General features: G+C 31.8%; 1 protein-coding gene across 2 annotated transcripts in view; it reads right to left on the bottom strand.

The window, feature by feature from the left end:
* The window catches only part of LOC129230747 (guanine nucleotide-binding protein G(o) subunit alpha-like), a 40,128-nt gene that overhangs the window by 7,807 nt on the left and 4,348 nt on the right, over window positions 1-27,973 (bottom strand). Inside the window, exons 4-9 of one of the 2 annotated variants that reach the window (XM_054865176.1) lie at window positions 26,765-26,857; window positions 24,925-25,085; window positions 23,997-24,125; window positions 8,185-8,314; window positions 8,022-8,093; window positions 1,721-1,808 (exon numbers count right to left, since the gene is read on the bottom strand). In XM_054865176.1, coding sequence (XP_054721151.1) covers window positions 1,721-1,808; window positions 8,022-8,093; window positions 8,185-8,314; window positions 23,997-24,125; window positions 24,925-25,085; window positions 26,765-26,857 — 673 coding nt within the window. The remainder of the gene's footprint in view (window positions 1-1,720; window positions 1,809-8,021; window positions 8,094-8,184; window positions 8,315-23,996; window positions 24,126-24,924; window positions 25,086-26,764; window positions 26,858-27,973) is intronic. The other variant, XM_054865178.1, reaches the window with a different exon arrangement.

Genomic DNA, 27,973 nt, shown 5'->3' with positions numbered 1-27,973 from the left:
TAATATAGGAAGTAAAATTCTGGCACTTTCTTTTTGAAGCACATGATAATTTCAATCACAAGCAATTTAGATGAAGCGTATAAGCGAGCTAATAACAATCAGTAATTGCCTGTTTAATTCTGTATGTCACTCCTCTTTCCTAAACACCCTTATGATTTTTCATCCTTTGTTAGATTAATCCAAATATTATGAGCATTTGCAATTGAAAAGTTCCCTTTCCAAACACTAGCACTAGCATAGGATTTTATTTTTTTTAATGATTGAATAGAATTAAACTTTTTAGTTTACTTTAACGAATATCATTTAGTAATTACTTGAGTTATTAAAGATGCTTTTAAGTTTCTGCCGGTTTTTACCGGTTATAATAAGTTTCTGCCACTTGCAAGGCAAAAACTAGTTTCTGCCGGCAGAAAGCCAACCCTGAGGATACCACTATGTAGTTCCCTGGGAACTGCCTAATATTTCGGCTAAGCAACTGCTGAAATTTATTTCTGTTACTGGGTTCCTTTAGTAGTCTAAACGGGAACAGTACAATAGACCTGCGATCTCTGTGCTCACTTCAAGCGCCCCCCCCCCCCCTTTTCACTTCATACTTCAGTTACAACACTAATGTGGTACTATTAAATCTTATTGTAAGTTTTTCCCTTCATGTTTTCTGGAAAAATTTTAAAGCACTTAAAATTGTATTTCATATTATTAAAATCTTATGGAACTAAAGATTGCATGAACCTCAACTTTTGTGCTGGATAGTTTCAGCTTTAAGTACTGATAGGGTATTGTCTCCAAACGACTACCTACCTTTTAAAGCATGTTTGGGATTGCTACATGGTCTGGCATAACCACATCTCTTATTTGGAGAGAGCGTTATGTTACTTGCAATGGGGAAACAATGGTTGAGATAGTATCAATTGATAGCGGTATGCATGCCATTTGCAGTAGTCACAATGCCATGGTCGTTTGTTGTGGAGGAGTATATTCGTAATGGTGGTAATTTGAGTACTGCTTAGCAAGAATTTTGCATTTAGTTCCGACTTGTCCGACATGATCCTATTCAGCTAGAAAAATTATTCAAATTTTGAATATCCTGTACAGTTTTACTTACACTCCTAAATTGGACAATCACAGGGGCAGCTGTGTGTTTATGTGCTAAGATTTTAGCATGGATGCTCTCACATGCATTGCACCACATTTTTCAGACAATATAATTTTTAAGTAACAAATTTTTTGGTGATTATAAATCAATGGATCTAATTTCTCCAAATAGAGATGCTACATTTCTAAGCACACAAATTTTTAAACAAAGTATTTATCGTGTGTTGCTAAAAAATTACGTTCCATTTTAAAGAATAATGTAATAAAGCTAAAAATTCAAAATGAACCATATTTTACTCATATTGATTGCATTTTCATTGAAACAAGTTAAGAGGGATAATTTTTTTTTAATAAATTGAAACTTTTTTAACTTTTGTACAAAACTTTTCAGATAAATTTTAAAAACTAATGTAAATAATTTTTCAGTTGAATAAATATGAAGAAATTTTATAAGTACTAAGTGAAAAATGAAATAAATTTGCAAGGCGTATTTAAATTCTTTTTCAGATATTTTACGCATCAAGTGCTCATTTCTTCTGCTATTATTTTGAAACAAACAATTCAAATAATTATTAAATTATAATGAAAACTAAATTTTAAACAAATAAAACAAATTTTCTTAACATACCATCATAATCAATCATGTAATGTCTTAAATGACGTCCAGAATATAATATTTTTTCACGAAACAGATCTAGTTTGTTGAGAAATAATATCTAAAAAATAAGAAGCATGCAAACATAAAGTGGAAAATTCAAGTAAAAAGTGTAAACAAAAATGAAACAAAAACTCATATTTATCTGAAATGATAAAGTTATGAATTTAAAAACAGGTCATTCAAAAAATTAACTCAAATATTTTTAAGGTTTTTATTTTTGAGTATTTATTACAACAAAAGTAATTAAATCAGTGTTTTAAAGAACAGTAGAATGTAAAAATCTGAATCTAATTCAGACCATAGGTAGTTCATATTTTCAAATTGTTCAGATCTTTGAAAATAACGAAAAAAAAAAAAATCCTTAAGGTAAATAGTATGTCATTTAATGATATAAAGTGGTTATTTAATATGTATGCACATACCATGCAATACAATAGATAAGGTTATAATATATAACCACATTTTTTCACAAAATTTTATAACTATTAACTCTTCTTATTTTACTGGCGGTCCATTCTGTTACCTGAACATAAACAAACATTTATTAAAGCTTCATAGGAAGGCATTCAGACTTTTGACACAAGTCAATTTTCAAAGTTGAGAATTTTAAATTAAATATAATGTGAGTGCTGTATGTTAAAGCTCCCAAACTGGGTGCCTTAGGAACAGACAAGAAAAGCTACAAAGTGTTCATGGTATCAATAATATAGAATAAGAGATATAGATTAGGGTGCCATGAGAAAATTCGAAATCTTCAAACTTCAAAGGGTGCTGTCGTAAATTGTTAAAATTTGGAAACCTGTATGGTAAGGTATGATCTGCAATGAAAATCAAGTCCGTCTGGTTAAGAGTTAGAAGATACACAAAAATAAAGAGGTGGGAGGAGGAATTTATTTTTACACTGAAATAAAGCTACACCACTGGCCAAACGTATTACAAGTTTGAGAAATCTAACATTTTTACAAGATAAGGCCTTAACAATTAGTATTTTTTCAATTAAACTGACCTTCTTAAAGAGGCAACTGTAGCAGCGGCATTTAAATAACCAATTAAAGTTTGGCATTGTGAACAGCTAAAAAAAAGTGCTGCAAACCCTTGTGGAATCCATGCCTGGAAGAACGGTTGCTCTGCTTCAAGCCAAAGGTCATAATCATATTAAGAACCAGTTTTTATGAGTCAGGCAAGTCAGATACATGCCCATTTTTGATTTTGCTAAAAATTTTACAGTAGTTTCTTTGAATGATTTTAGAAGACACATATTTTTTTTTTCTTCCAAAAAAATTTTTTATGACCCACAAAAATTCTGAAAGTTGGTCCCAATTTAGAGATTTTCTCAAATCGACCTTTTTTAACATTTTTAATTATCTCTGCGTATTGAGCATCAGCAAAAAAAATCTTTGTGATTACAACATATTCAGGGGTAGAAGTGATCGACTTGTCACATATAGGACATTTCCCACAAAAAATGTAGGACACATTATACGAATAATTTTGCTATGAAAAAATAAATAATACGTATCATATATTATTTAGTTACTCTTATCAATGATTTTGTTTTTAAAAAAACCTCAAACAATATTATAACTTACATCTGAAATGACTTTCCTGTAGTTGAAAGAATAATTTTTGAAAAAGCAAAGTGTACTTTATAGACTAAATAACTAAACAAAATTTGAGCAAAGATAATTTTATTATTTCTTCCTCACTTCATGACCCAAGTACTAATTCCACTGTTCTTTGATTTTATATCTAAACTGAACCCTTTAGTACTTGTATTAAGAACAAACAGAGCTTGAGAAGGATCCTTCTGACGTTTTACTGAGTCTTCTTTATGCTTGAATGTTTTAGCATGCTGCCTCCATCGCAAAAATCCACTATTGCTTATGGGCACTGAACAGTTGCGAAAATGGCAAAAAGCGGTAAAATAATCTTTTCCTTTAGTGCACCATGCACCAAAATTTGTACTATTAATGTCCTCCTGGTTGAACCACGCCACACGAAATTTTGTTAAGCGATGCGATTTCGCCTTTATAATTTCACTTATTACAACAAACTACCATTTTCACATCATAAGGAACTAACATTCCACGATCACAAAATTCCACAAAAAGAAAAGATTGCCAAAAAGAATATTAGAACATTCCGATCAGAAAATGCACTAAACACAAAAATATACCAATGAAAACGAAAACCATGATGGAAAACAAAACAAAACGGCTGTTGCCCCCCCCCCCCTCCCCAAACTCAAAATTCTGAAACCAACTTCAAAACTTAGTTCTCGAAACTCCCCCCACTATAGTGACGTCACATTGCTGTAGCCAATGAGCGAAGATGCCTTTTGCAGGATTTAGTCAGTTTCGTTTTTTAATTTGAAATTCGTTTGGGGACGTACTTTCAGCTATATTTCAGCGAAAAATCTGATGTCAGAAAGTTTATTTAATGTTCTTTTTAAAAGATATATAGGGTAAAAAACTGGAATATAGGAAATATAGGACATTTTCGAAAAATATAGGAAATATAGGACGGTTTTTAATGCTTTTTTTGAAAATATAGGATACATAGGACTTTCTACCCCTGCATATTTAGTGCCTCAAATGAAATGTATCGTTAATTTTATGGCTGACCTTCAGTGGACCCTGGCAGGGGTGTCTAAACTGTGCCGAAAAAAGTGAAAATGTGTCATGTTTGAGGCCTCCTGGTTTCATGCACTGAGGTTCAAACCATAGTTTTTGCAAGCAATTTGTGTAGTGATATATGGATGCTTCACTTGTCAAATCTATTAACTCCATAAAACAAAAAGTCGAGAAAAGTGACGAAGAATATAGCGTTTTACACAGAAGCAAATGGGCCCCTCGTGTTACATTTTCTGCCATCGCAGGATCAGAAATGAACTGAACCAAAAGTTTAATATAAATTCACATTCTAAGCAATGATTAAGCACTATCAGGGGCCAATCCAGGATGTTTTTCTTGCTACCTATTTTTGTGAAAGTATTGCCTCATTCTATTTTTGTGAAAGTTTTTTTTATCAGCATTGCTTTTGTGAAATTTTAGACGCATCCTAAATTTTGTAAAAGTAGTAGTGGAACAAGTGAAATTTTAGTTCGAAAAGTGTAAATGTTATCTAGTATTATTTTTAACAGGTTTCGTTTTTTTTTGGGGGGGGGGGGGGGAGCTGAAAACCTAAGAAGTACTAAAAATACCATCGTAATTTCAGCTTAATGGTCTATATACTGTGTACAATATAGGAAATTATGAGAAAAAAAGGTTACTCAAAACAGATGTTTAAAGATTGCGATAATATTGCATAAATACACATTGGTGTGAAACAGATAAAAATTAGTTAAAATACTACAAAAAGGTTTCTATTTAAGCGATTGTTCATATAAACCTGCTTATAATTTTATTTTATGACTATATTTTGTTTTAAACAGAGAAACAAATTTTAAAATGCGAATTTTTGTGAAATTTTCGATGTTTTTGTGAAGCTACTGATTTTATTACTTGATTTTTGTGAAAGTACCGATTTCAAAATAATATTTTTGTGAAGGTACCGAAAAATGGTAGCAAAATCAGCCTGTATTGGGCCTTGACTATTAAAGCAGAAATGAGGATTTTTTTAAAAAGTGGAGTTAATCGGTTTGGTAACTGAGGCATCCATACATAAATTATTAAATTGGCCCATTAAATGCATGGTTAATGCTCACTGCTGCGAAAAAATATCAGTTTTGTCATCAAAATATCATTAAAAAGTGTACTTTTTAGAGGGCTTGTATCTCATAGCACTGAGGGTCAGTATAGAACTTCTGCCTACATTTCAAGCTAGAGTATGTGTATTTTCACAATCAAGTGACAGAACTATGGGCAAATTCTTTTCAAGAACACAATACGCATTTCAAAACAGTAAAATGAACTATTCAGTTTTCAATTCAATCAATATATCCGGGTTTTAACTTTCTTCCAGGGACTTCCAGATGCTATTTAAAAAACTAATATGATCAAAAACTTACCATAAAAGAGTTATAGACTTGCAAATATGACTAATTATGCTCACCCTCGCATGCTTTATAATATGATAACTGGAAGCAAAGCAACAAAAAAAAAAACGGTTATTATTGCGGTAAAAACTTAAGTTATTTGTAACACTTTTTTGAAGGTGTTTTAGGTATATTTTTAATTATTTTAATTAAGATAGCTTTTTTTTCGTTTAGGCTGTACATTATAGTGACAAAAAATTATTTTCGCTGCACTAAACTACTATGTGAGCAAACAATTACTAAGTCATATTTTATTACTTATGATAAAAGCAATACTATGACAGATAAAAACAAGGGTATAGTTGCCTAACTGACTAGTGGGACAATAAAAAAATGCAAGACAAAGCATATAAACTTGAGTACAACTAAGTGGATGCGTCGTTAACTCTTATGCAATTTCCTCATCTTGAAGTGCATTTTATGGACCTGCTACCATTGCCCATAGTTATTTCACTTGCTTGCAAAAAAACTTTGAAATGTAGGCATCAAGTTCTATACTAACTCTCAGTGCACTGAGATACAGGCCCCTAAAAAGTACATTTTTTATCGTATTTTGATGTTTTTCTTTCGCTTTGCTTCTAGTTATCATATTATAAAGTATGCGAGTAAGCATAATCAGTCTATTTGCAAGTTTATAACTCTTTTATGGTAAGTTTTTGATCTTACTAGTTTTTTAAATAGTATCTGGTAGATTGAATATTTCATTTTACTTTTTTGAAATGCGTATTGTGTTCAGTGAAAAGAATTTGCCCATAGTTCTGTCACTTGTTTGAAAATACATACTCTAGTTTGAAATGCAGGCATCCAGTTCTACACTGACCCTCAGTGAAATGAGATAAAGGCTTATGAAAACCGCTCTTTTTAGCATTTTTTGATACAAAAACTACCATTTTTTTGGCAGAGTAGAGGGTAAGCCATGCAACTAATGAGGGTATTGAATAATTTATACATATTCTTACACAAATTACATGAAAAAACCATGGTTGAGCCTGAATGCTCAACCATAGAGCCACAAACATGGCACTTTTTAATTTTTCTCGACAAAGTTCGGTGACCCCTGAAAGGCTGCACTGAACGTCAGCCACAAAATTTACGATATATTTCAACTTAGGTACTAAATGTCATATTGTCAACACAAGAATTTTTTTCTCTGATGCTCAATACACAGAAATAATCGAATTTTAAAAAACTCTGATTTGGAAAAACCTCTACGTTGGGCTCTACTTTACGAATTTTTACAGGTCCCCAAAAAGTTTTTTGGAGGAAAAGAAAATATACGTGTCTTCGAAAATCTTTAATAGAATCCACCATAAAAATTTGCGCAAAATTAAAAATGGTGTATACTCGAACATACATTTCTGCCCGGTTCTTATAAAAACTAGATCTTAAATATTCAATAGGACATCGAATTAACGGTTGCAGGCTAGCTGTTTTATACACAGTTTTCAAGAGAATATTGTAAAGTAACACTTGTCAACTGAACTACCTTTTCCGATTTTGAGTATAAAGGGAAAATTTTCATATTGTTGAAAGAATCGACCATAAAAGTTTGATCAAAATCAAAAATGGTGCATATTCGAACACCCATTTCTGTACGTTTCTTACAAAAACTGGCTCTTAAATGCTTTTCGTTTCAATTATGGTCCATTTATTACACCTTTTTTCAGGAAGAACTTGAAGTGGTTTCTTTATTTCCTTATGCTCTAGAATCAAAATGGATTCCAATTTCTGATAACCTGAACCTTTTTTCTGTGCTATTTTTTCGATAATTAAAAAATTATTTTATTCAGTAACTTAACCATATGTCTTGTCTTATACTAGCTATATCAATTTCGAAAAATATCAGTTAAGTTAAAAGAATACTAATTTACTTTTTTTTTCTTGTTTTATTCTTGAAGAACTATTATGAGTTTTTCCCCACTATACTTTTTGGCCAGTACTGTATTAAAATAACAAAAGCTTTTGCGACAACCAACTTGGTTATTTTTTTTTACGCGGCTATATTTTTTTTGATGGTTGGTGTTTCCAAATATGGGTAAAGAATTCTTATTACAAAATTACCTTGCCACCATTTGTTTTTTGCAACATTAATTGACCGCAAACCTGTCACTTCACTATTTGTATATGGCAATTATAAAATAAGTAAAACAGAAAAGCTAAGTATAAATAACAATAGCAGCAATAAAACAATAATACCAGCAAATAAGAAATGCACAAAATGTTAGAAAAACTCACTATTGATGTGTTGATAAAGAACCGGTTATTGCATATTGAAGAAAATAAATGCAAACTTTCTTGGAGACGATTCTATAAAAAGAAAAACATTTGGAATGTAAAAATTTAAGCTTAAACTCATGAATTAATTTTTTGGTTTCAAATAATTTGTTGAAAAACTCACAATGGATGAATCTTCTTGCAGTACCATGTCATAACCACTGAGAGCAACCACAAACAAAAGAGCTCCAACGTCATCAAAGCACTGAATCCACTTCCTTCGCTCTGATCTTTGTCCCCCAACATCAAACATTCTGTTATCATAGAAAGCACAATTCAGAAGAATGTAGTAAAATCTATAGAGTATATATAACCGGTGGCAGATTTACATGTTAGGGTGCCCCTTTGTCTAACAAATAATTTTTATACGCAGTTTGAATCATTTTCGGGGCCCTTACAGTTGCTACATTTTAAATCCACCACTGTATTTAACAATTACAGTGAAGCACCGTTTATACGTTTTTGCAGAGACTATAAAAAAAGCATACAAATGAAAAAACGTATAATAGGTATAGGTTAGTGTGTATTCGACTTCGCAGGGACCAATTTAAAAAACGTATAATTTATAAAAGAGAGGAATGAAAAACGTTCCTCATTAACACCAAAATACTCATTTGGAGCGAGAGGCAAAACAAGACAAAATGGAATAAAAATAGAGAGTTGTTAGAATACAAAACAGGTAAAACATTAAATGCATTGAAGCTGCTGAGCAATGGAACACGGGGCTATATAATAAATGTCGAATAAAAATAATTAGCCATGGTTCCACAACTAGATTACAGTATTCAAACAGAAGATACTAAATGGAATTTTTAAAAAGTTGACACTATCTTAAACATGGGAATTCGAGTAGAGTTAGGAATCAATAGCTTTGCACCCAATGACTTTATTAGATACCAAACAAAAATCAATTGGACTCAACTCAGAATCCATTTCCAGTGGATTCTTTTCTTTTCTTTTTTTTTTCTTTCTTTTCTTTTTTTTTTTTTTTTTGTAAAACAACTTTTCAAGTGTGTCATCAGAAACTGGAAGGAAAGTAAGGAAAACAAATCCGGAAATCCATTTGATTAAGATTCGAGTTCATCGTGGATGTGAACCGGCTAAACAATAACCGAAAACTCGGTTAAAGCGAAGAGTATAAAAAAAGGAAAGAAAATGAGTAGATATAAATGTAATATATTCAACAAATATAAAATTTAAAAGAGCATTTTTAAATTGAAAGAAGAATGCCACATACAAAAGTTGAAACATGCAGAACCAAATTATTGAAGTCTGTGATGAAATGACAATAAGAAAGATTGCATCAAAAGTAAATTGTTTTTTTTTTTGTTCAAGTGTCCATAGGTGATAAGATATTTCTCAAAGTGGGCAAACAATCCGGGATCAAATCCGGACAGGGAGTTTCCGTGTTCATGTGCAAATTTACTGACAGAAAATGCTTTCTGAAGGTCAAAACCTGAAACATGTATGTGTAATAAATAGATCGAAAAATATGTTCTACTTGTCTTGATTTAGCAGCTCAAATGGCTGGAACCAATATTGAAGTAAATAAGATTTCTGAAGATAATATCATACTAAAAAATGCAGAACTTGGTGTTTGGCTAGTGTGAGACAATTTTCCCATATTACATGGTATTAAAAAATATCACTGTATTAAAGTTATAAACAAGAAAGCCAAAGGTTTCTTATTATCTTCTGACAGCCAACTAACCAGTATCAACCATCTGCCTGATTAACCCAGTACTGGAGAAGGTGGCTGAAACCAAAAAATAAGGCAGCTAATTTATTTGAAGCATTAATTCAACTATTTTAATTCACACTTTTTTTACTATTTTAAATTCTTTAAGCAACTATATGCCGATAAAAAGTTATTCGACATCGCCAGTTTAGTTTAATGTCACTCATTTCACAAATAAATCTAAAAAGTGTTGTCAAATGCTAAAACTGAAATTGCTATAACATGATTTATTTCATCCGATAACAATAATTGCCCCACAAATTTCTGCTATTACTACCCAAAAATGTCTTCTTTTTTTTTTAATCACATCCATTGTCAACTAATTTTTCTATAAGATTGTAATATTCAATGATTTCATCATAGATACTTATATGACTGATTTTTTATTTTGCAGAAATATAAATTTTTAGATAAAACTGTTTGTGAGGTGAAACTTAAAGAGGGGAGGGAACACCAATTTGTTCCAAAATGAGAGTACAGTATACGAGGGGGGACCCAAAAGTAACCGGATTTTTGTTCTACAACATTTATACATTAGTTTAGTCACAAAATTTATTTTGTCTCTTTCAAATTGTTCATCACCCTTAGATGAAATACTCTTTAGCTTTGACCAAGTTCAGTGCCCGTTGCGAAGCAGTTTTTACAGCTTCTACATCATCAAAACGTTTCGATTTCAGAATTTTTTTCATCCTAGGGAACAGAAAAGGATCACAGGGGGCTAGGTCTGGCGAATACAGAGGTCGAGGAATGACTCCACCTCTGAGAGGCCAAGTAGCGGTTAATAGTGAAGGCTATGTGTACGGCAGCGTTATCATGGTGAAGGAACCATTCTTCCGATCGCCCGCGTGAGCTCCAACTCACTCTTGTTTCTTCTAAAGTTTCACCAATCAAAAACAACGACTCTCATTGATTTTTTGGCGGATTTTTTCAACGTTTTCATCATTTCGAGACGTTGAAGGGCGCTCAGAGCGAGCATGATCTTCAACATTCGGTTTACAGTTTTGATTTTACAAATGCTACCAAGTTAGGTTTGCCCCAAGTATAGTTAAAAACTCATATAGCATACTTTTTTGCATGAGTTTTCCTATTTTTTATTTATCAAATGCAACAAGCCGGTTTTCTTTCTTTTGAAAAACCACCCGCTGCAGGCGGCATTGAGATACCGTAGGTGGCGAACGGGGGTTAGCGAGCGAATCGAGCAGAGGACGGAGCCCCCAGTATAAAATAAATTACTAACTAACTTTCATTTGGATTTTTTTCTGGTGAAAGTCACTTCAATTGACAAAAAGCCGCAACTTCAAAAATTGATGATTTTGATGCTTTTTTTGACAATTACTGTACAAAAGCTATCGATTTCAATTTCGGCTTTATCATATTCGTAATCTACGCAAAAAACTGAAGATAATGACATCTCACTCAGCTTTATCGAGGGAAAATTTCCCCAGTACTTGGCACACATGCCAATTACTGGGGACTAGCAAAATTGAAGCACCAGTAAATGGCACCCATCATTATTTTAAAATTCCAAATAGGGACGGAAATATACTTTTATACAATTCATGGTTCCCGCGGCCTTGCAAAAGTCCTTGAATTTCATTTGGACTTTCAAGGGCCCTTGAAAGTACTTGAAAATCATCTGGAGTCCTTGAAAAGTTTGAAAAGTCCTTGAAAACTGCCGATGGCGAAAATCAAAAATTTCTCTTTTCCCATTGAACCACGTATGTGACTTTCCAGAAAACTGGCTGCGATAAGAACCATCAATAGCGCATGCGCGGCCGTATTTTCTCTTGCATCTGTGGAGGGAGGTAGAAAGCACTTTAGCATTTAGTCATTGCATTGACTGCTCGTTCTGGTTCGCGCCGTTGGTGCAGTTTCGGTTCTCAAAATGGGAAAATGCGTGTTTAACGTATTGTGGTTGGAGAAAGCAGATTATTGCGACTGGCTGCAACAAGGAAATGGAAAACACAAAGCCTTCTGCCGAGTGTGTGCTAAAGAATTGGATATTTCCAAGATGGGAGAAGCCGCTTTGCGATCCTACAATAAAGGTAAATATTTGGTTTTATTTTATTTATGCAATTTATTTAAGAATGCTATTTGATCTGATTTTAATTTTTTGCACCCTGCAAATGTTTTACTTAATTTGAAACATTATATTTGACATTATATTGAAACAAAAAATAGGCCTATCAGCATTGAAACACTTGCTTTTTTTGATATTGGCTAAAAAATATGGTGTGAATGATACGAATTGAACTGGATATTGTATTTAAATTTTCTGTATAATATCATGCGCAATTAAATCATGAAAATGTTATTTAAAGCATATTTTATATTAGTATAGTTTATTAATTACAGAAGATGCGATATTTATAACGTGTTTCAGAATTGTGTGATTTTACTTTAAACTTAATAGATTTTAGTTGAGATACTTTAGCATTAACTGATTATTCAATCTTCTTTTGTTAGTTACTTTTACAGTGATGGTTTAGAATTATAAAGTATGCATTTGTCAGTCAGGGCGATTTTTTAAAAATTCATATGAAATATTAACTATGCACTAAACATCAACATTAATGTTTTTGCATTACTAATAATTTTATGAAGATAAAATAAAAAAGGAATTCATGTTATTAACGGTTTAATACATCATCATGGTATGATGGTTTAATAGATCATATAAATGTAAAGAGTATAGTATTTTTTGGTTATTTTTTTAAAAAGGAATTAACAGTAGTATAAAAAATAAAATTGCAAAAAGTTGCAAATCGAAAGAAAAATAACAAAATATCATATTTTCTCAGGGGTGCTCACAGGAGGGAATTATGGCGTAGGTTGTGCCACCAAAAGTTGGGGGGGGGGGGGATTTTTTAATTTTTTTTATATAAATTATTTATTTTGTTAGATTATTTCTTTTATTTTTGCTTTGTTTGCTTATTTATTTTTTGTGTGTGTATGTCAGTGACGTAACTTATAACTGTTCCAACAAATGTAAATAATTATTTAAAAAAATAAATAAATGAATATTTAAGAAAAAAAAATTAAAAAACATAGCAAAAAAAAAAGAAGAGCACACATATTTGAGAAGAAACTTAAAAAATATATTTGTTAAATAATCATTAGATGAAAAGGTTCAAGTACTTCTTTAACTTTAATTATACATATAAACTGGACCTTATATACTTTTACCAGAAAGTTAGCAAACAAGAGTGGGTAGCTGTCTGATTTTGGGATACTATCTCTTTCCATTACTTGTCAGCATTAGAAATTATTGAAAAATCTTATTGGTCCTTTGGACCAGTTAACATGAATAAATATTGGTCCCCAGACAGCATCACTGGTTATTTTTTTGCAAATGTGATACTTTGAAGTACAAATATTAAAAATATGAAAATTATGATTATTTTCAAAATTAATATGATACATATTGAGGATCCCTTACATATCCCTTGGTCTTAAGTTTTCTTTTACTTTCAGGACAAAATCATAAGGATCTTTTGAAAAACCATAAGGTATCGGCCATAAAGGACTACATACAAGAAATTGCACCAGGTCATGATTCACTTGTACATGGCACTTCCACATCCCAAGAGACTGTCACAACCGTTGTCCAAGAAGTCACACCACCTTTAGAATTGGAGTCTACGACTACTAATGCAGCAAGAGCTCTTAATTTGAATGCTGACACTACTTCTGCAGAAGTAAGGTGGATTTTAAAATGTTTAGCGACAGTGAAATTGCAAAATCTTTTTTGTGTGCTTCCAACAAAGCACAATATTTCTTGTGCTTTGGCTTAGCACCATATTTCAAGTCAAAAGTTTATGAAAGTGTAAGCACATCAGGAGACTACTGCATTCTGTTTGATGAAACACTAAACAATGCCTTGCAAACGAAACAATTAGATGTGTTAGTCCGATTTTGGACTGAGGACCAAATTGTTACTAGATATATGAACTCTTGTTTTCTGGGCTACTCAACAGCAGATATTAAAGTGGCACACCTGATGAGCTCGTTGAGCAAATTAAATTTTTCGCACTTAACAGGAATATCTATGGATGGGCTGAATGTTAATTGGAAGATATTTACAAAGATTCAAACTCATCTTAAAAAAGAATTTTCACGTGAAATACTATATATTGGCAGCTGTTCTTTACACATAGTCAACAACAGTTTCAAAAAAGGGAGCAGTGAAACTGAATGGGCTCTAGATGATTTTTTAAGAAGCTTATATTGGCTGTTTAAAGATACTCCAGCACGGAGAGAGGACTATTTAGAGACATCAACAACAAAGCTGATGCCTCTGAAATTTTGCGGGCATAGATGGCTCGAAAACGGTCTTGCGGCCCAAAGGGCCTTAGAAATATTAAATGATGTAAAGCAGTACATTTCAACAGTAGAAAAGAGGCGATACAAAGGAGCCAAGTGCAAATCTTATTTTGTGGTATTAAATGCATGCAAAGATGCTCTTCTGCCAGTAAAGCTTAATTTTTTTTATTTCTGTAGTTAGAATGCTTCAACCATTTTTAGCAGGATTCCAAAGGGATTGGCCAATGTTACCGTTTTTGGCTGATGACTTACAGAAATTGATCTTCAACCTATTGGACATTTTCAAAGTTTTGAAAAGTAGTGTAGTGTCAGACATGAAAAAAATGTGCAATTTTTCAAATGTAAATTTCGATGAAAGTAAAAATAGTATCAGCAATGTTTCAGCTGGCTTTGTAGGAAATAGCTTGCTTAAAAACCTAGCTGTGCAGAAGGAAATCAGCGACAAAGCTGTTATGGACATTCAGCACGACTGTCAGAACTTCATAATTGCAGTGGTGAAGCAGATCTGAGAAGTCACCAGTGTCCAACCAATTTGTGAGATGTTTATCCTCCTTAGATCCAAGGAGGATATATCAAAATAGTGAGTTGTCACAAAAAAATGAGCATCATTCTGAAGGAGTTAGTTCGGTGCAAAAAAATAAATGAAGATGATTGCGACCTAGTTCTTTTGGAATTTTTAAATTTTTTAAATTCAGTGGCAAATGATGAGTCGTTTAAAAGTTTCGATGTATCAACACAACAGTTAGATGTGTTTTTGATGAATCATTTGTGCACGGATGAGTATAGACTGCTGTGGGGGGTCATAAAAAGACTATTGCTTCTTTCCCACGGGCAAGCTAGTGTGGAACGTGGTTTCTCAATTAATAAAAAAATTGAGACTGAAAACATGAAGGAAGAAACATATGTAGCCAAGAGGCTTGTTAAAGATACATTGGCTTTGAGTGGAGAGGCGAAAAATTTTGAGGTGACAAAGAAAATCAAGATAGCTGTTAGAGGAGCACGGCAGAAATACCGCCAATATCTTGAACTAAAGGCTGCTGAAAAAAAATTGAAAAATAAAAAGAGAAAGAATCACAATCAAGAGATAGATCACTGAATTGAAATCGAAAAAAGTCTGCCTGGAGAAAACCGTGGCAGAACTGGAAAAATCTGCAGACAGATTGTTAGAAAAAGCTGAAGCGACTGAAAATGTGTTGTTCTTGAAACAAGCAAATAGCTTCAGGAGAACAATTAAGGACAAAAAGTCTGAAATTGATGAAAAAAATTAAGGGAATAACTCAGACTTAAACTGATTATTGTTTTTCTTGTGCAACATGCTAATTTCAGGGCTTTTAGTAAGGTGAGTCAAATAATTATAATCAAATTGTTCATTAAACTTCCCCTCATTTTTTAATTTTTATTCTGTTTAACAAAAGTGATAGCATAATTATTAGGGATGCACCGATAAACAAATTGGCAAATAACCGATTAATCGACCAATCCGATCAATGATCATTATGATATTTTTATTGCTACCAATATTTCTCCATCACCGTTTTTTTCTTTTACATTTTGATTTTAGTGACAGTCGTTAATTTATTTCTAAGAGACAATTTATTTTGTTCCATTTTCCTAAATTTCAAAATCTATGCAAGATAATATTCATCGTACGTTGATTAAGTTACATTATATTAACTAGGCATAAAAATTCAAAAAAGAGGAAAATGTATGGGAAAGGCTGTAGTGAGCATGTTAATTCAGGAGCAGTTTTAATTTAAATAAATTTATCATTTATTAGTAGCCACTTAATCCAAGACTTCTTCTCTATAAAAATTATTAAGTTGTCTAAAGTCACTATGCTAATTCAGAAAATATAGACACATGAAAAATGCTGCAACATTATATGTATGTGTATACTTATTCAAATTAGGAAAAGTAACTCATTTAAATATGTGTATGAATTGTGAGAATTATTTTTTATATTTTTTTCCCTTATGCAGTTATGGATTTTTTTTTTTTTTCACTACACTTTTGTGCTACATGTTCTAGTGTTTGCCCATAGTTATTTATTTACTGTGTACAAGTTTATTCATCATAGATTCTTGTTCAAGGCCACCTAAAATTAATTTTATTTTAAAAATGCTTTTTCCGCCGTTGAATTGGCAAAATTTGACCAAATTTAAATAAAATGAAATACTCATGATTTCGGCATTCCAATTTAATAGTCCTGGAATTCTTAGTGTCATCCAATTTATAACTACGAGGGTAATTTTTTAATACTTCATTCAGTTTTACAACTATTTGCTTTGCTTTTGCTCTCTAATCATTTTCTATACAAAAAAAATTAGAAAATTTTTTTCCACCGAGTAATCAGCAAACTATGCCGCGGATTATGGAAAATTAATTAATGCATCCCTGATAATTACTATGCAAGTGCCATTGTCTTACAAACCGTTTAGGGTGGGTTTTTTTTTTTTTTTTTTGCTGATCTTTTTATGTCCTTCCCCCAAAAAATAATTTTCATGCCCCAACATTTTACAAATGTTTTATGACTTAGGGCTTAAATATTATTTGGAATAGGTTAACAAAGTAATAAAAGTGACATTTATATATTTTATGCAGTGTAACTGTCAAAATTTCATTATTTCACTTGTTCTCCTTATCTAGTTATTTTTAAGGTAACAATCAAAGAGTTTCAAATGTTTTTCACTTCAAAATTTTTAATATATCTACTAGAAAAATTTTAACTTTAAAATTGTCATTTCAAGTACATAATTTCAAACAATTTTTAGCTTTTTTTCCCATCATTTTCTCTAACATCTTAGAATGGCAATGAAATGATAAGAGTAGTAATGGGTTTAGAGTTTACCAATGGAAGTAAAGAGCAATGCAGATTGTTTTAGTCTTCAATTGTAGATTTACCTCTGTAATAAATTTGTATACATGTTACCAGGAAATGATTTTAATTTAGTCTTTTTAAGAAGTTAAATTTAAATAATCTGAGAACTAATTTAACTTGAAAGTCAAATTTATTTTTATTTCTATTCTATAAAAGGTTTTGGTCCTTGAAGTTAGTTTGTCTTTTTAGTCTGTGTTTGTATTTTTATTGCTGAAAGCCCTGCAATTATTTCCAATCTTTTTGATGTTAAAAATTGATTGTATGCAAATTATAACTTCAAAATTAAGATGTTAAAAATGTTTGTTCAAAATGTACTTTTTTAAAGGATAATAAATACTCTGATATTTTAAAAAGCATCTTGTATCAATAATGCAGCGTTCACGCTGAACTATGCTTTACCTGGAACCGATAAATGTAAAAAAATTTACTTTAATGAAAAAATTCACACGATTGCGTCAAAGTTGAGTCTTTTCTTCAAGAATTTGGGTTAAAAAAAAAGCTGTAGCGGGTAAGCGCGAACCCTGAATAATGGCTATGAATTGTTCCATTGCATGGACAGTAAATTTTCTTTTTCAGCGAATTCATTCTGTTTCGTCACAATGATCCAATATTTTCTACCGAAGTTGTCAAATTAATTTCCTGTACAGTAGTAAATTGTTTTGTATTTGCACTCGAATGAGCCTAAGTATTGAACATTTAATTCTACTGTACATTACCTTAGTGTCGGTTTTTCATGTGATTCAATATTTTTAAGTTTTTGAAATTTATTTCACATAAAATCCAGATATAATCATTATACTATTGTACAATAATTACAGGGTGGCCACAGACCGGGAATACCGGGAATTATCAGGGAATTTGAAAATTCAGGAAAAATCAAGGAATTATCAGGGAATTCCAGAAAGGATCAGGGAAAATCCTCAGCTGTTTTTTTTTTCTAAGTTAAGCGGCACTTTTGTAGCGCCAAAAACGCGATAACTGGCTCAAGTCTAGTGTCCTACATAAACAACTCGCCGCACCGAAAGGAGAGGGGGGATGGAGGGGGTAAAAGCAAACTCTTATCTATGTCTGTAGCGTGGTGGAAATGCTGCTTTCCCCAAACAGATCGTAATTCAAGTCACTTGAGCCCCTCAATGGTGACATCAAAAGTCAGTTTTTCAATTCAAGATGGGGAGGGGAAAAAAAACAATGCAGAAAGACATCGGCATGCTGAGCAGAACGTTATTTGAAGGAGGATTAAGTACAAGTACTACTGGACAAAAGAAAGTACTGGTCTCATAAAAATTCAAGGTAAGAAATTCCATTATTTTTGTACAGCTTTATTGTTATTTAGCATTTTGCCAATTGCATTTTTTGAGCATACGAGGCGTACGTTCATAAGTTTTAAGTATTAGAGTTGTGCGCATTTCTTTTCTTTTTTTTTCTTGGTAGGTAATTACATTAGTGTGAATTATTTAAAAAAAAAGATGCAAAACAATTACTTTTAGAGCATTAAACAAGAATAATTGTTAACAATTAACTAGAGTGTGCTAGCGTGCATGAAAAGGTTTCGTTTTTGCGTTTTTTTTTGGGGGGGGGTACACGGTTCGTTTTTACGATTAAGATTTTTGCTAATGTTCTTACTGCCCCCCCCCCCCCCATTTCATTTCATATTATGTGAACAGATTTCGATTTCGCGTGCGTGATTTTTTTCAGATTCGTCTCTATTAGTTTTTTGTTGATTATTTATTTAGGGGATTAGGATAGAGATATATGAGAGAATATATAGTAATTTTTTTTTCTTTTAAAAATGCTTTTTGATGAATATTTTCTACCCTGATTACCAAGGGTGAATAATTAATCGTTTTTAAGTTTGACGTTTACGGTAATGCATGGGCACTTCTGAGCGCTTAAAATATTTTGAACGCACTTTTTCCAGTGTCTTTCCTCAATAGTAATTAGAAATATGTGTATAGTAGAGCTTTAAAATGCAATTTCGAAACAATTTATACTCTTTTTATTAACGCATTCATTTTGGAAATCGCGATCTCTGCATCCGATATGTGATTTTTTTTCTTTTTTATATTTACTACACCTTGTTAAGAGGCAAGCGAATAATTTTTTTTCTTATTTTTATCAATTCATTAAATTAAAAAGTTTTAAGCGAAATTTCATGCTCTTACATTGAGTGTTAAATATTTCAATGCTGAATCGCTGCCTGAATTTTATTTTTGTTTCAATTATTTAAATTTTAAAAGTACATAAATATCTCTGGTTAGTGTTTCACTTCTGTGTTTAAAAATATGTAAAATAAATGAGAAATAAATTTTTAATTAATTTTTCTCACGAAATGTCCGAAAATAGTCTTTTTTTTTTTTGCTTGGACGTCAAGTTATGTGTCAAAAATTATTTTTGTCTTGTTGTTTTCAAAGTGAAATTTGTTATACAGAATTTAGTTAAGAACCATTGCTCTAATGTATTACAGTATGAGACCCCAATTTCGGAATCTCGAAATCCCGAAGACCCGAAATCCAAAACTTTTTCCCTTTACTATACTTAAAAACAGAAATCATCATTTTTTTTCCCCAGTTTTGAAAGTTCAAAATTGTTAAAGTTCGGCAATTACTTGTTGAAAACACACTACTTCCAGTTCACCTTTTTTTTTTGAACGCGTTTTCAATGCCACGTGTTTTGCGTTATACGCGTTCTGCTGTAATTGTGCCGCGATCTTTTAACATCTACTTCCGGTTATCAATTATTCATTTTTTTTCCCTCATAAGTATATAATATAAAGCCTATTAAACTTAAGTTGATAATTATTTTCAGTAAAAATATGCTTCGACGCATTAGATAATAATAAAAACCAAAATTCGCAGAACAACGTCGCTGTAAATTATCTTTTGTTTTAGCATAATAAAGTATCCTTCCATTCAGATTGAACAAAAAATGAAAGAAATTTAGCGCAAACTTTTTGCAAAACCAGACAAAACGTGAGAAATACTGTTTGTCAGGATAGCAATCACTATTTTTTGAGTCAGAATCCAAAATCCGGAAAAGTCACGGTCTTAACCGTTTCAGATTTCAGGTCCCATACCGTAATTTGTTTTTTGTTGAGTGAAATTGATTTTTGTATGACATATTTTTTTTTTCTCTTACAGCCAGCAAAAAGAAAAAACGATGTCGACTCGCTTTCAAGTAGATTGGTTACACTGCACTCAGTTTAAGGATTGGATTCAAAGTGTTCCCAATGATATACATAAAGCTAGATGTAGTATATGTCAGAAAACTTTTACACTAAGTAACATGGGTAGAAGAGCATTAAGGAGTCATGCTAAAGGGACTGACCATAAAAAAAGAGTAAAAGAAAGACCTGAAATTTTGAAGTTAACACCCTATTTTTCAAACAAAAGTAAAGAAAGGTCACATATTGCGGAGTCTAATGTTGTTACTACTTCCATGCCTGATTCATCAAGAGTTGTTTCAAGTTTCTCTCTTGAACCCTCAATTTCCTCTTTAGCATCTTCAAGTTCCTCTTTGGCTCCTTCAAGGGCATTGAAAACATTTTTAATTAATGATTCAGTCGTTAAAGCTGAAATATTATGGTGTTTACAAACCATAATGACACATAAATCTATGAGAGCAGCTAGTGCTGATGTTCTTTTGTTTCAGAATATGTTTACTGATACGATTATATATGATTACAACGAACTAAAATTGCATATTCAATTTTGTACGGTATTGCTCCTTATTTCAAGGATAACTTTTTACGAAAGTTGTCAGATGTGAAGTGTTTTACTGTAGGGTTTGATGAATCTTTAAATAAAGTATCACAAAGGACTCAAATGGACATTAATGTCCGTTTTTGGGACTTAGAAAAATCAGAAGTTAGCACTAGGTTTCTTACTTCAATGTTCTTGACTAGTACTACTTCAGATGCCTTAAGAACAGCATTCAAAGATGCTTTGAAACCTATTTTAAATATAAAGTACATAGTGCAAATTACGATGGATGGACCAAATGTGAACCAAAAATGTTTTCGTGATCTAAAAGAAGAGATTCAATCAGAAGATGAGGCTAACATTATCAGCATAGGCACATGTGCACTGTGCATTTAAGTCTGCTGTGAAAGAAACAGGCTGGCTAATTATTGAATATCTACGAGCGCTGTACAACTTATTTAAAGATGTTCCAGCTCGTAGAGGTCTATATACTGAAGTTTCAGGGTCTAAAGTCTTTCCCAAAAAATTTTGTTCTGTTCGTTGGCTGGAAAATAGTGATGTTGCCCAGCGGGCTATTGAAATTTTACCAAATATCATTAAATTTGTAAACACAGCTCAAGAAAATAAAAAAAAGCTATCTACTTCAAGTTTTAAACTTGTTTCAGCCCATATAAATGATCCCCTACTAACAGCCAAATTATCATTCTTTATTTCAATGACATCTGAAATTGAACCTTTTTTGAAAGAATACCAGACGGATGTTCCAATGGTTCCGTTCCTCCAAACTGCAATTACCACAGTTATCAAGTCTGTCATGTCGAGGTTTGTGAAGCCAGAGACTTTAAACACCACTGATCTGAAACTGATTGATTTAAGTGACAAAAAGAATATATTGCCTGCAGCAGAAGTAGATTTAGGGTATGGAACAAGACAAGCGCTAAGAAAAAAGAATTTGGTGAGCAAAATACCTGACACAAGCATCTTAAATCTTCGCAAGGACTGTCTAAAGGCTTTAAAAGTACTTGCTGCTAAACTTTTGGAAAAATCACCTGCATCATATCCATTACTTGGAGCATTTAGTTGTTTTGACCCATCTATAGCAGCTATCGAATCTCTTAGAAAGATTAAAATTCGAAAATTGTTAACAATATTAGAAGAAAATAGGCACATTAGCAGCTTATTGGCTGATAAAGCTGAGAAACAGTTTCACACACTTTGTTCTGAGCCTGCTGTACAAGAAGAACTAAAAGCTTTCTCTCATTCTTCTCAGCAGGTGGATCCTTTTTGGAGCAATTTATTTAAAAGGTCTACCAATTTTGAGGCAATAAATGCTGTTATGCAGATTGTTATGATCTTTTCGCATGGGAACTCAAATATTGAAAGAGGATTTTCGGTTAACAAAGAATGCCTTGTCGAAAACATTAAAGAAGATTCTCTGATAGCACAAAGAACTGTGTACGATGCAGTATTGAATAATGGGAAAAACATATTAAATATTGAGATAAGCAAAAGTCTAATGCACTCATATAAAAATGCCAGATAACGTTTATCTGAAGAAACGAGAAAGAGAAGACAAAGATAAAGATATTGAAAAGGCCAAAAAAAGGAAGCTTGATCTTGAAAAAAAAAAAATTAGAGGCCAAAATTAACAAGGTGAAACAAGACGCCTCAAAGGAATTGAAGCACTGAAAGAAAAAATAATAAGTTTGAATGATGGTAAACTGTAATGTAATGTGTATAATAATATATATTTAAAATTATTTGTAGAATTAGTCAATTAAAAAACTACAGTTCATTATAAACTTTTTTCTTGGTTAAATTTTTCATAATCAACTTTTCTTGGATCAGTTTTTGATGATGCATGAAACTTATTTTAGAAAAAAAATGGATATTTAAAGGTAAGAACTTATTTATAAAGTTTCATTTCTCTGAGAAATATCATTTATGTACCATGTTTTATTTAATCAAGGTCATGATTTAACAATTGTCTAGTTAGTACAAGGTCAAACTTGTTTGGCAAAAAAATGCATTTGTTTATTTTTTAATGTGGAGAGAGAATGCTTGAAAAAGAGAGTGTAGTAATGTAATTTTAAATGTGGAACAGACATTACTTTGTAAAGAAAAATTGTTCTATCTTGTTAAATAAAACTAACCAATAGTATAAATTCCTCTTTTATTTTTCTAACTATTTAGCAACCTCAAAACATTTTACGTTAATGCTAAATATTTTTGGAAAGATGCGTCTGATACAGCCAAACCCAGATAGTACAGAAAAACAGTCGAACATTGCTCACAGAACATTTTTCATTACAGACAATGTTTATATGTGAAACTAATTTATGTATTACTACACTTTTATGCTGAGCAACAAATGTTGGTTGACAGTTTTGAAGTCCTAATTAATAATAAAGAAACTCGCTGGAATTATTGCGGTACTCGACTCGCTTTCAACTTGATATTTTTGGCTGTTGGAGAAGTACTGCGGTTTTCTGCAGAAAATTTTTAAGAAATTATTTCAGTTTGCAGACAGTTTAAAATTTAATCTTGGTCTGGATACAGCTAGGTGTATCACAACATCAAGGAGGAATCGAAATATAACTTAAAAAGGTGTAAAATGACGCTATAAGAAAAATCAGGGAAAATTTTTGTCAGACAGGGAAAAATCAGGGAAAAGTCAGGGAAACTCATTTTGTTCCTGCTGTGGCCACCCCGAATTACTTCCGTCTTGTCAATTATCTGAATTTTTCATAGACCCTTCCAAAAAATTGAGTCCTTGAAAATTTTGTAGAAGTCCTTAAAAAGTCCTTGAATTTCAATTTCAAAATTGTGGGGGAACCTTGCAATTAAAGTAACACCTTTCAACTAAACAAAACTTTTGACAACGAAAATTTAAAATATATTTTAAGTCAGAGTTTAATGGACTGATGCGCATGCTTCCCTTAAGCCAGAGAAGAAGCTTTTGCAACAAAAATGGCTGATTTGACACAAGCCACAATTGTTTCTCTTTTCTATATACTGCTGCCATTTAGTAACATGAATTGAAGTTATAATCTTTAAAATGAATGTACATTCAGTTGGTATATAGCCTTCTATTTTAAAAAAATTGGATATGAGTCTTTTTTTAGGACATTTTTGTTGAAAGTGCCAATCACTGGTGTCGTGCCAATTACTGGGGGTGTTACCCTATTTTAGCACTTTTTTTGACAAGTTAAAACACATTAAAACCCCCTTTAGTAGACTTACAACAACAGCAACCTGGCAACACAAAAAACGACTTAAGTAATCGAGGCATTTCTTACCTTATCACAAAATCATTTATCTTGAAATGAGTTTCAATGATGCCAGTAGTACGTACTCTGGCCCTGAGTACATCAGTGGCAGTTGGCACATATTTTTCTGAGCAAATGCGATCCATGCTCTCAAATAAACTGCAGAAAAGAAAAAAAGCATCATGTAAATATTTTATTTGAAAACTAACTATACACAGTAGATCAACTGATTGAGCATTTTTTTTCTATGTTACATCAATGCGATGCATGAATTTTATAGATGCACACAATATTTGCTTGAAATTTGGTATACTATATTTTTGACAGAGAAATTGTATACTTTAATTTTTGGCAATTGGTAAACACACCATTTTTTCCAATGGATGGAAGCTGTAGCACACTGCCATAGTACAATATTAATTCGAATTGTAACTTATTATTATCTCATGGAAGTAACTTTAATGTAAGAGAAAACACTCATGTTAAAGTATCAGTTTCTACAGTGAAATCCCGTTACAACAAACTTCAAGCGACCTCAAATTTTGTTCGTTGTAACAGGAATTTAGTTGTAATGGAATTCAAATAATGCAATGGTAATTACATAGGGACTGAAAATTTATTTTGTTAAAATGGAAATTTCCTTGTCATTATTTTCTGTATATCATTCCTATAAAAGTATGAAAAGATGCATTGAAAATTTTAAGGTTCACAATGTATTTTGTAATACAAAATTGCATAATCAGTATTAAAATAAAACTAGTTATTTGTTGAATCAGAGTAAATAAACTAAAACTAGCATTTGTGCATAAGCTGGAAAACTAATAAAGATTCATCAAAAACTGCAAAATTACAATGTAATGAATGAAGATGTTACTCTGAACATCCTTTTTCTCCCTTTTTGGGCTCTTAACAGGCCATTCTTAGTATGAAATATAAGAATGATAATAGCAAAACTTACTAAAGAGCTGAATCGTTTAATTCATATTCATATCCTCGGGCAACCGCTAAACGTACACCTTTGTCATTCCATAAATTTCTTAGAGCATTGGCTACAAATGGAAGCATGACAAAATTCTCATCAAAGCAGCACTGACAAGACAATATGGATTGAGCATGTGCCTATGAAAATGAACAAAATTTAAATCACAATCTGGTTTACTGTTGTAACATGAAGCTAATAAGGGAAAGAAAATGGTAAATTTAACATTTTCATTATATGGAACTGAGACAGATGTTATCCCAGAGAAAGTCCCTTTTCTTTGAAAATACTATTCGTATTTACAGTTTGAGACCCCAATTTCGGAATCCCGAAATCTGGAACTTTTTCATTTCAATATTTTTAAAAAATCGCATTTTTTACCCCAGTTTTGAAAGTTCAAAACTGTTAATGATCGGTGTTGGCCAAAATTACTAACTTTGATAGCTCTAAGGCACAAAAAGCACTTAAACACCTTGTGTAAAAAACACCTTTATTAGTGACACTCTGGCACTGCAAAACAAACACTCTCAAAGAACAGAACCTACACTGAATTGGCTTTCAATTTAACTTGGGCCGCGTAGCGGCGGTCACAGCATTATATGATAATTTGCATAAACAATCGGCAATTACTTGTTCAAAACACAGGACTTTCAGTTCAGCTTTTTTTTTTAAATACATTTTTTAAATGCCACGGGTTATGGGTAGATATGCGTTTTGCTGTATTTGTGTAGCAATCTTTTACCATCCACTTTTGGTTAACGATAATTTTTTTTTCTCTTCATAGGTATGCAATACAAAGGTTACTGAACAAAAATAACAAATTATTTTTCGTAAAAATATGATTTCTTAATTGTATTGATTGGCATATTTCAGAATAATAAAAAGGAACATTCGTGGACTATATACCACTGCAAATACTCTCCAACTTTTGTTTTAGCGTGGTAAAGAATACTTTCATTCAGACTGATCAAAAAATAAAAGAAATTTAATGCGAACATAAGTGAAATCAGGAAAAACCTGACAAATACTGCACAACAGATGAGTTTTACTATTTTTTGAGTCGGGAAAATTCCAAAACCTGGAAAGGTCACAATCCTAAGTATTCTGGATTTCGAGTCCAATACTGTATTAGATCTGGGATAATTATAGTCATTCAGGGTATCTTTAAACTAGTCCAGTTAACTTTGCACCAACTTGTATTTTTAAATTTACTTGGCTTAAAAAAACTTAAAGACCCATTCTTCCTGGCAAGATTATAAAATAAAATTTCTGATCTTTATTATTTTAAAACACAGTGAAGCACCGCTTATGTATTTCAAAGCGACTATATGAAATGATTGTATAAATGAAAAAACGTATAATAGGTATATACATTAATATGCAATGGGACTGGAACGGGATCGATTAAAGAAACGTATAAATGGTAAAAAAGTATAAAAGGAAACCTATAAACGGTACTTCACTATATACTATAATATAAAAATGTGAGATGGCGCAAAGTTGAGCGGACTGGCTCAAAGATACCCTGAATTATCATAGCAGTTGAGAAAATGGTTTACAGTAAATCCCTATTAACCATACATTAATTGTAGAAACAAAAACTAAAAGGACATTGAATTCTTTTAAGTGCTGTCGTAGGCAAAAGGTTAACAATAACTGTAATAACTAACATTATTTTTCAAAGTTGGGCGACAACATGATATTACCAATATAAATTCTACTTGATCAAATTTTAAATGTGTAAAGAAAAATGACTAGCAAAAGGAATATTAAATTATTTGTCAAAACATAACAAGAAACAAAATTGTACAATTCATACCTTGTTTTTTGCATTTTCGAGATTAATGCGCAATATGCCCATTCCAGTGAGCACATACTTCATGGAACTAAGAATGTTATCTAACACAGTGGGCTGAAAATGAAAAAATACAACAGTTATACTTTATTTCTTGTGTTACAACATTAAAGTAAAGTACAAAATATATTTTTTCTAAAATTTAAATAATAAAAGAATTACAAACATAAAATAACATTTCTATTTAAAAAAATATTCTACATCATAAATCATTATTTGTTCTCTCTCACTTGTAACAATCTATGTTCTTTAAAGAATCCATGTGCTTGTAAATATTTTGAAATAAAATATTTTCAGTCAAAATATGTTTAATAAACCGAAACAAAAAAATTTCGTTTTTCAATCATAACCAAAGGTTGCTTTTTTTTGTAAATAGTCTAAACCTGAAGAATATAGATGAGAAATTTCATCGAAATGAATTGATGGCAATCACTATCAAGTTTCAATTTTCATGATTTTTTTTAACTACAAAAATCAATAGTCCAAGAGCCCATGGGTGCCAGACTACGTCACAGTATAAATGCCCAAAATTTTTTTGCTTAAGCACATCACAGCAAATAAGAAAAGTTTGCTATTATTCAAGCTCAGGGTTCATACCCTTTAGGCAGAAAAAAGTTCAAGCACTTTTCAAGTACTTTTCAAGGTAAAAAATTTTGTTTTCAAGGCAATATCATAAATTTGTACTAAAAATATTGTATGCAGATTTCATTTACTACAAACACATAGAAATAAGGCAATAATACAAAAAAGTATAGGAAAACAAAATTGTTTTTTCTACAACAAGAGACGCTTTGATGAAAGATCTACTGCGTTGAAAGTCTTTCTGAAAATGTTTGAAAAGTTCGGTCATAAGAGAAGCAGATACCAAGAGGTTTAATTTTGAGGTTTTTCAAAGGTTGCAGCAGTCAGAGGTTTGTATATTTTCTAGAATCAGCAAATTAATACTTAAAAAACCCTTTCATAAATGCTTTTAACTTTTATGGGAAGAAACTAAAATACCCAAGTTCAATGGCATTGCCAGAGAGGAGTTTTTGAAGTCACTCCCCCCCCCCCCCCGGTTTCAACATTTATTTCCAGTACCATACAGTGGTTTATTACAATATAAGGGTGGCTAGGACAAAAACACTACCTAGAAAGTTATTTCAGTTTGCACTATTAAGTTCTAAAAATATT

This window comes from Uloborus diversus, chromosome 9 (assembly GCF_026930045.1).
Source record: "Uloborus diversus isolate 005 chromosome 9, Udiv.v.3.1, whole genome shotgun sequence".
NCBI classification, from domain to species: Eukaryota; Metazoa; Arthropoda; class Arachnida; order Araneae; family Uloboridae; genus Uloborus; species Uloborus diversus.
The sequence above is the reverse complement of the archived record's forward strand: the minus strand, read 5'-3'. Positions and strand labels throughout refer to the sequence as shown.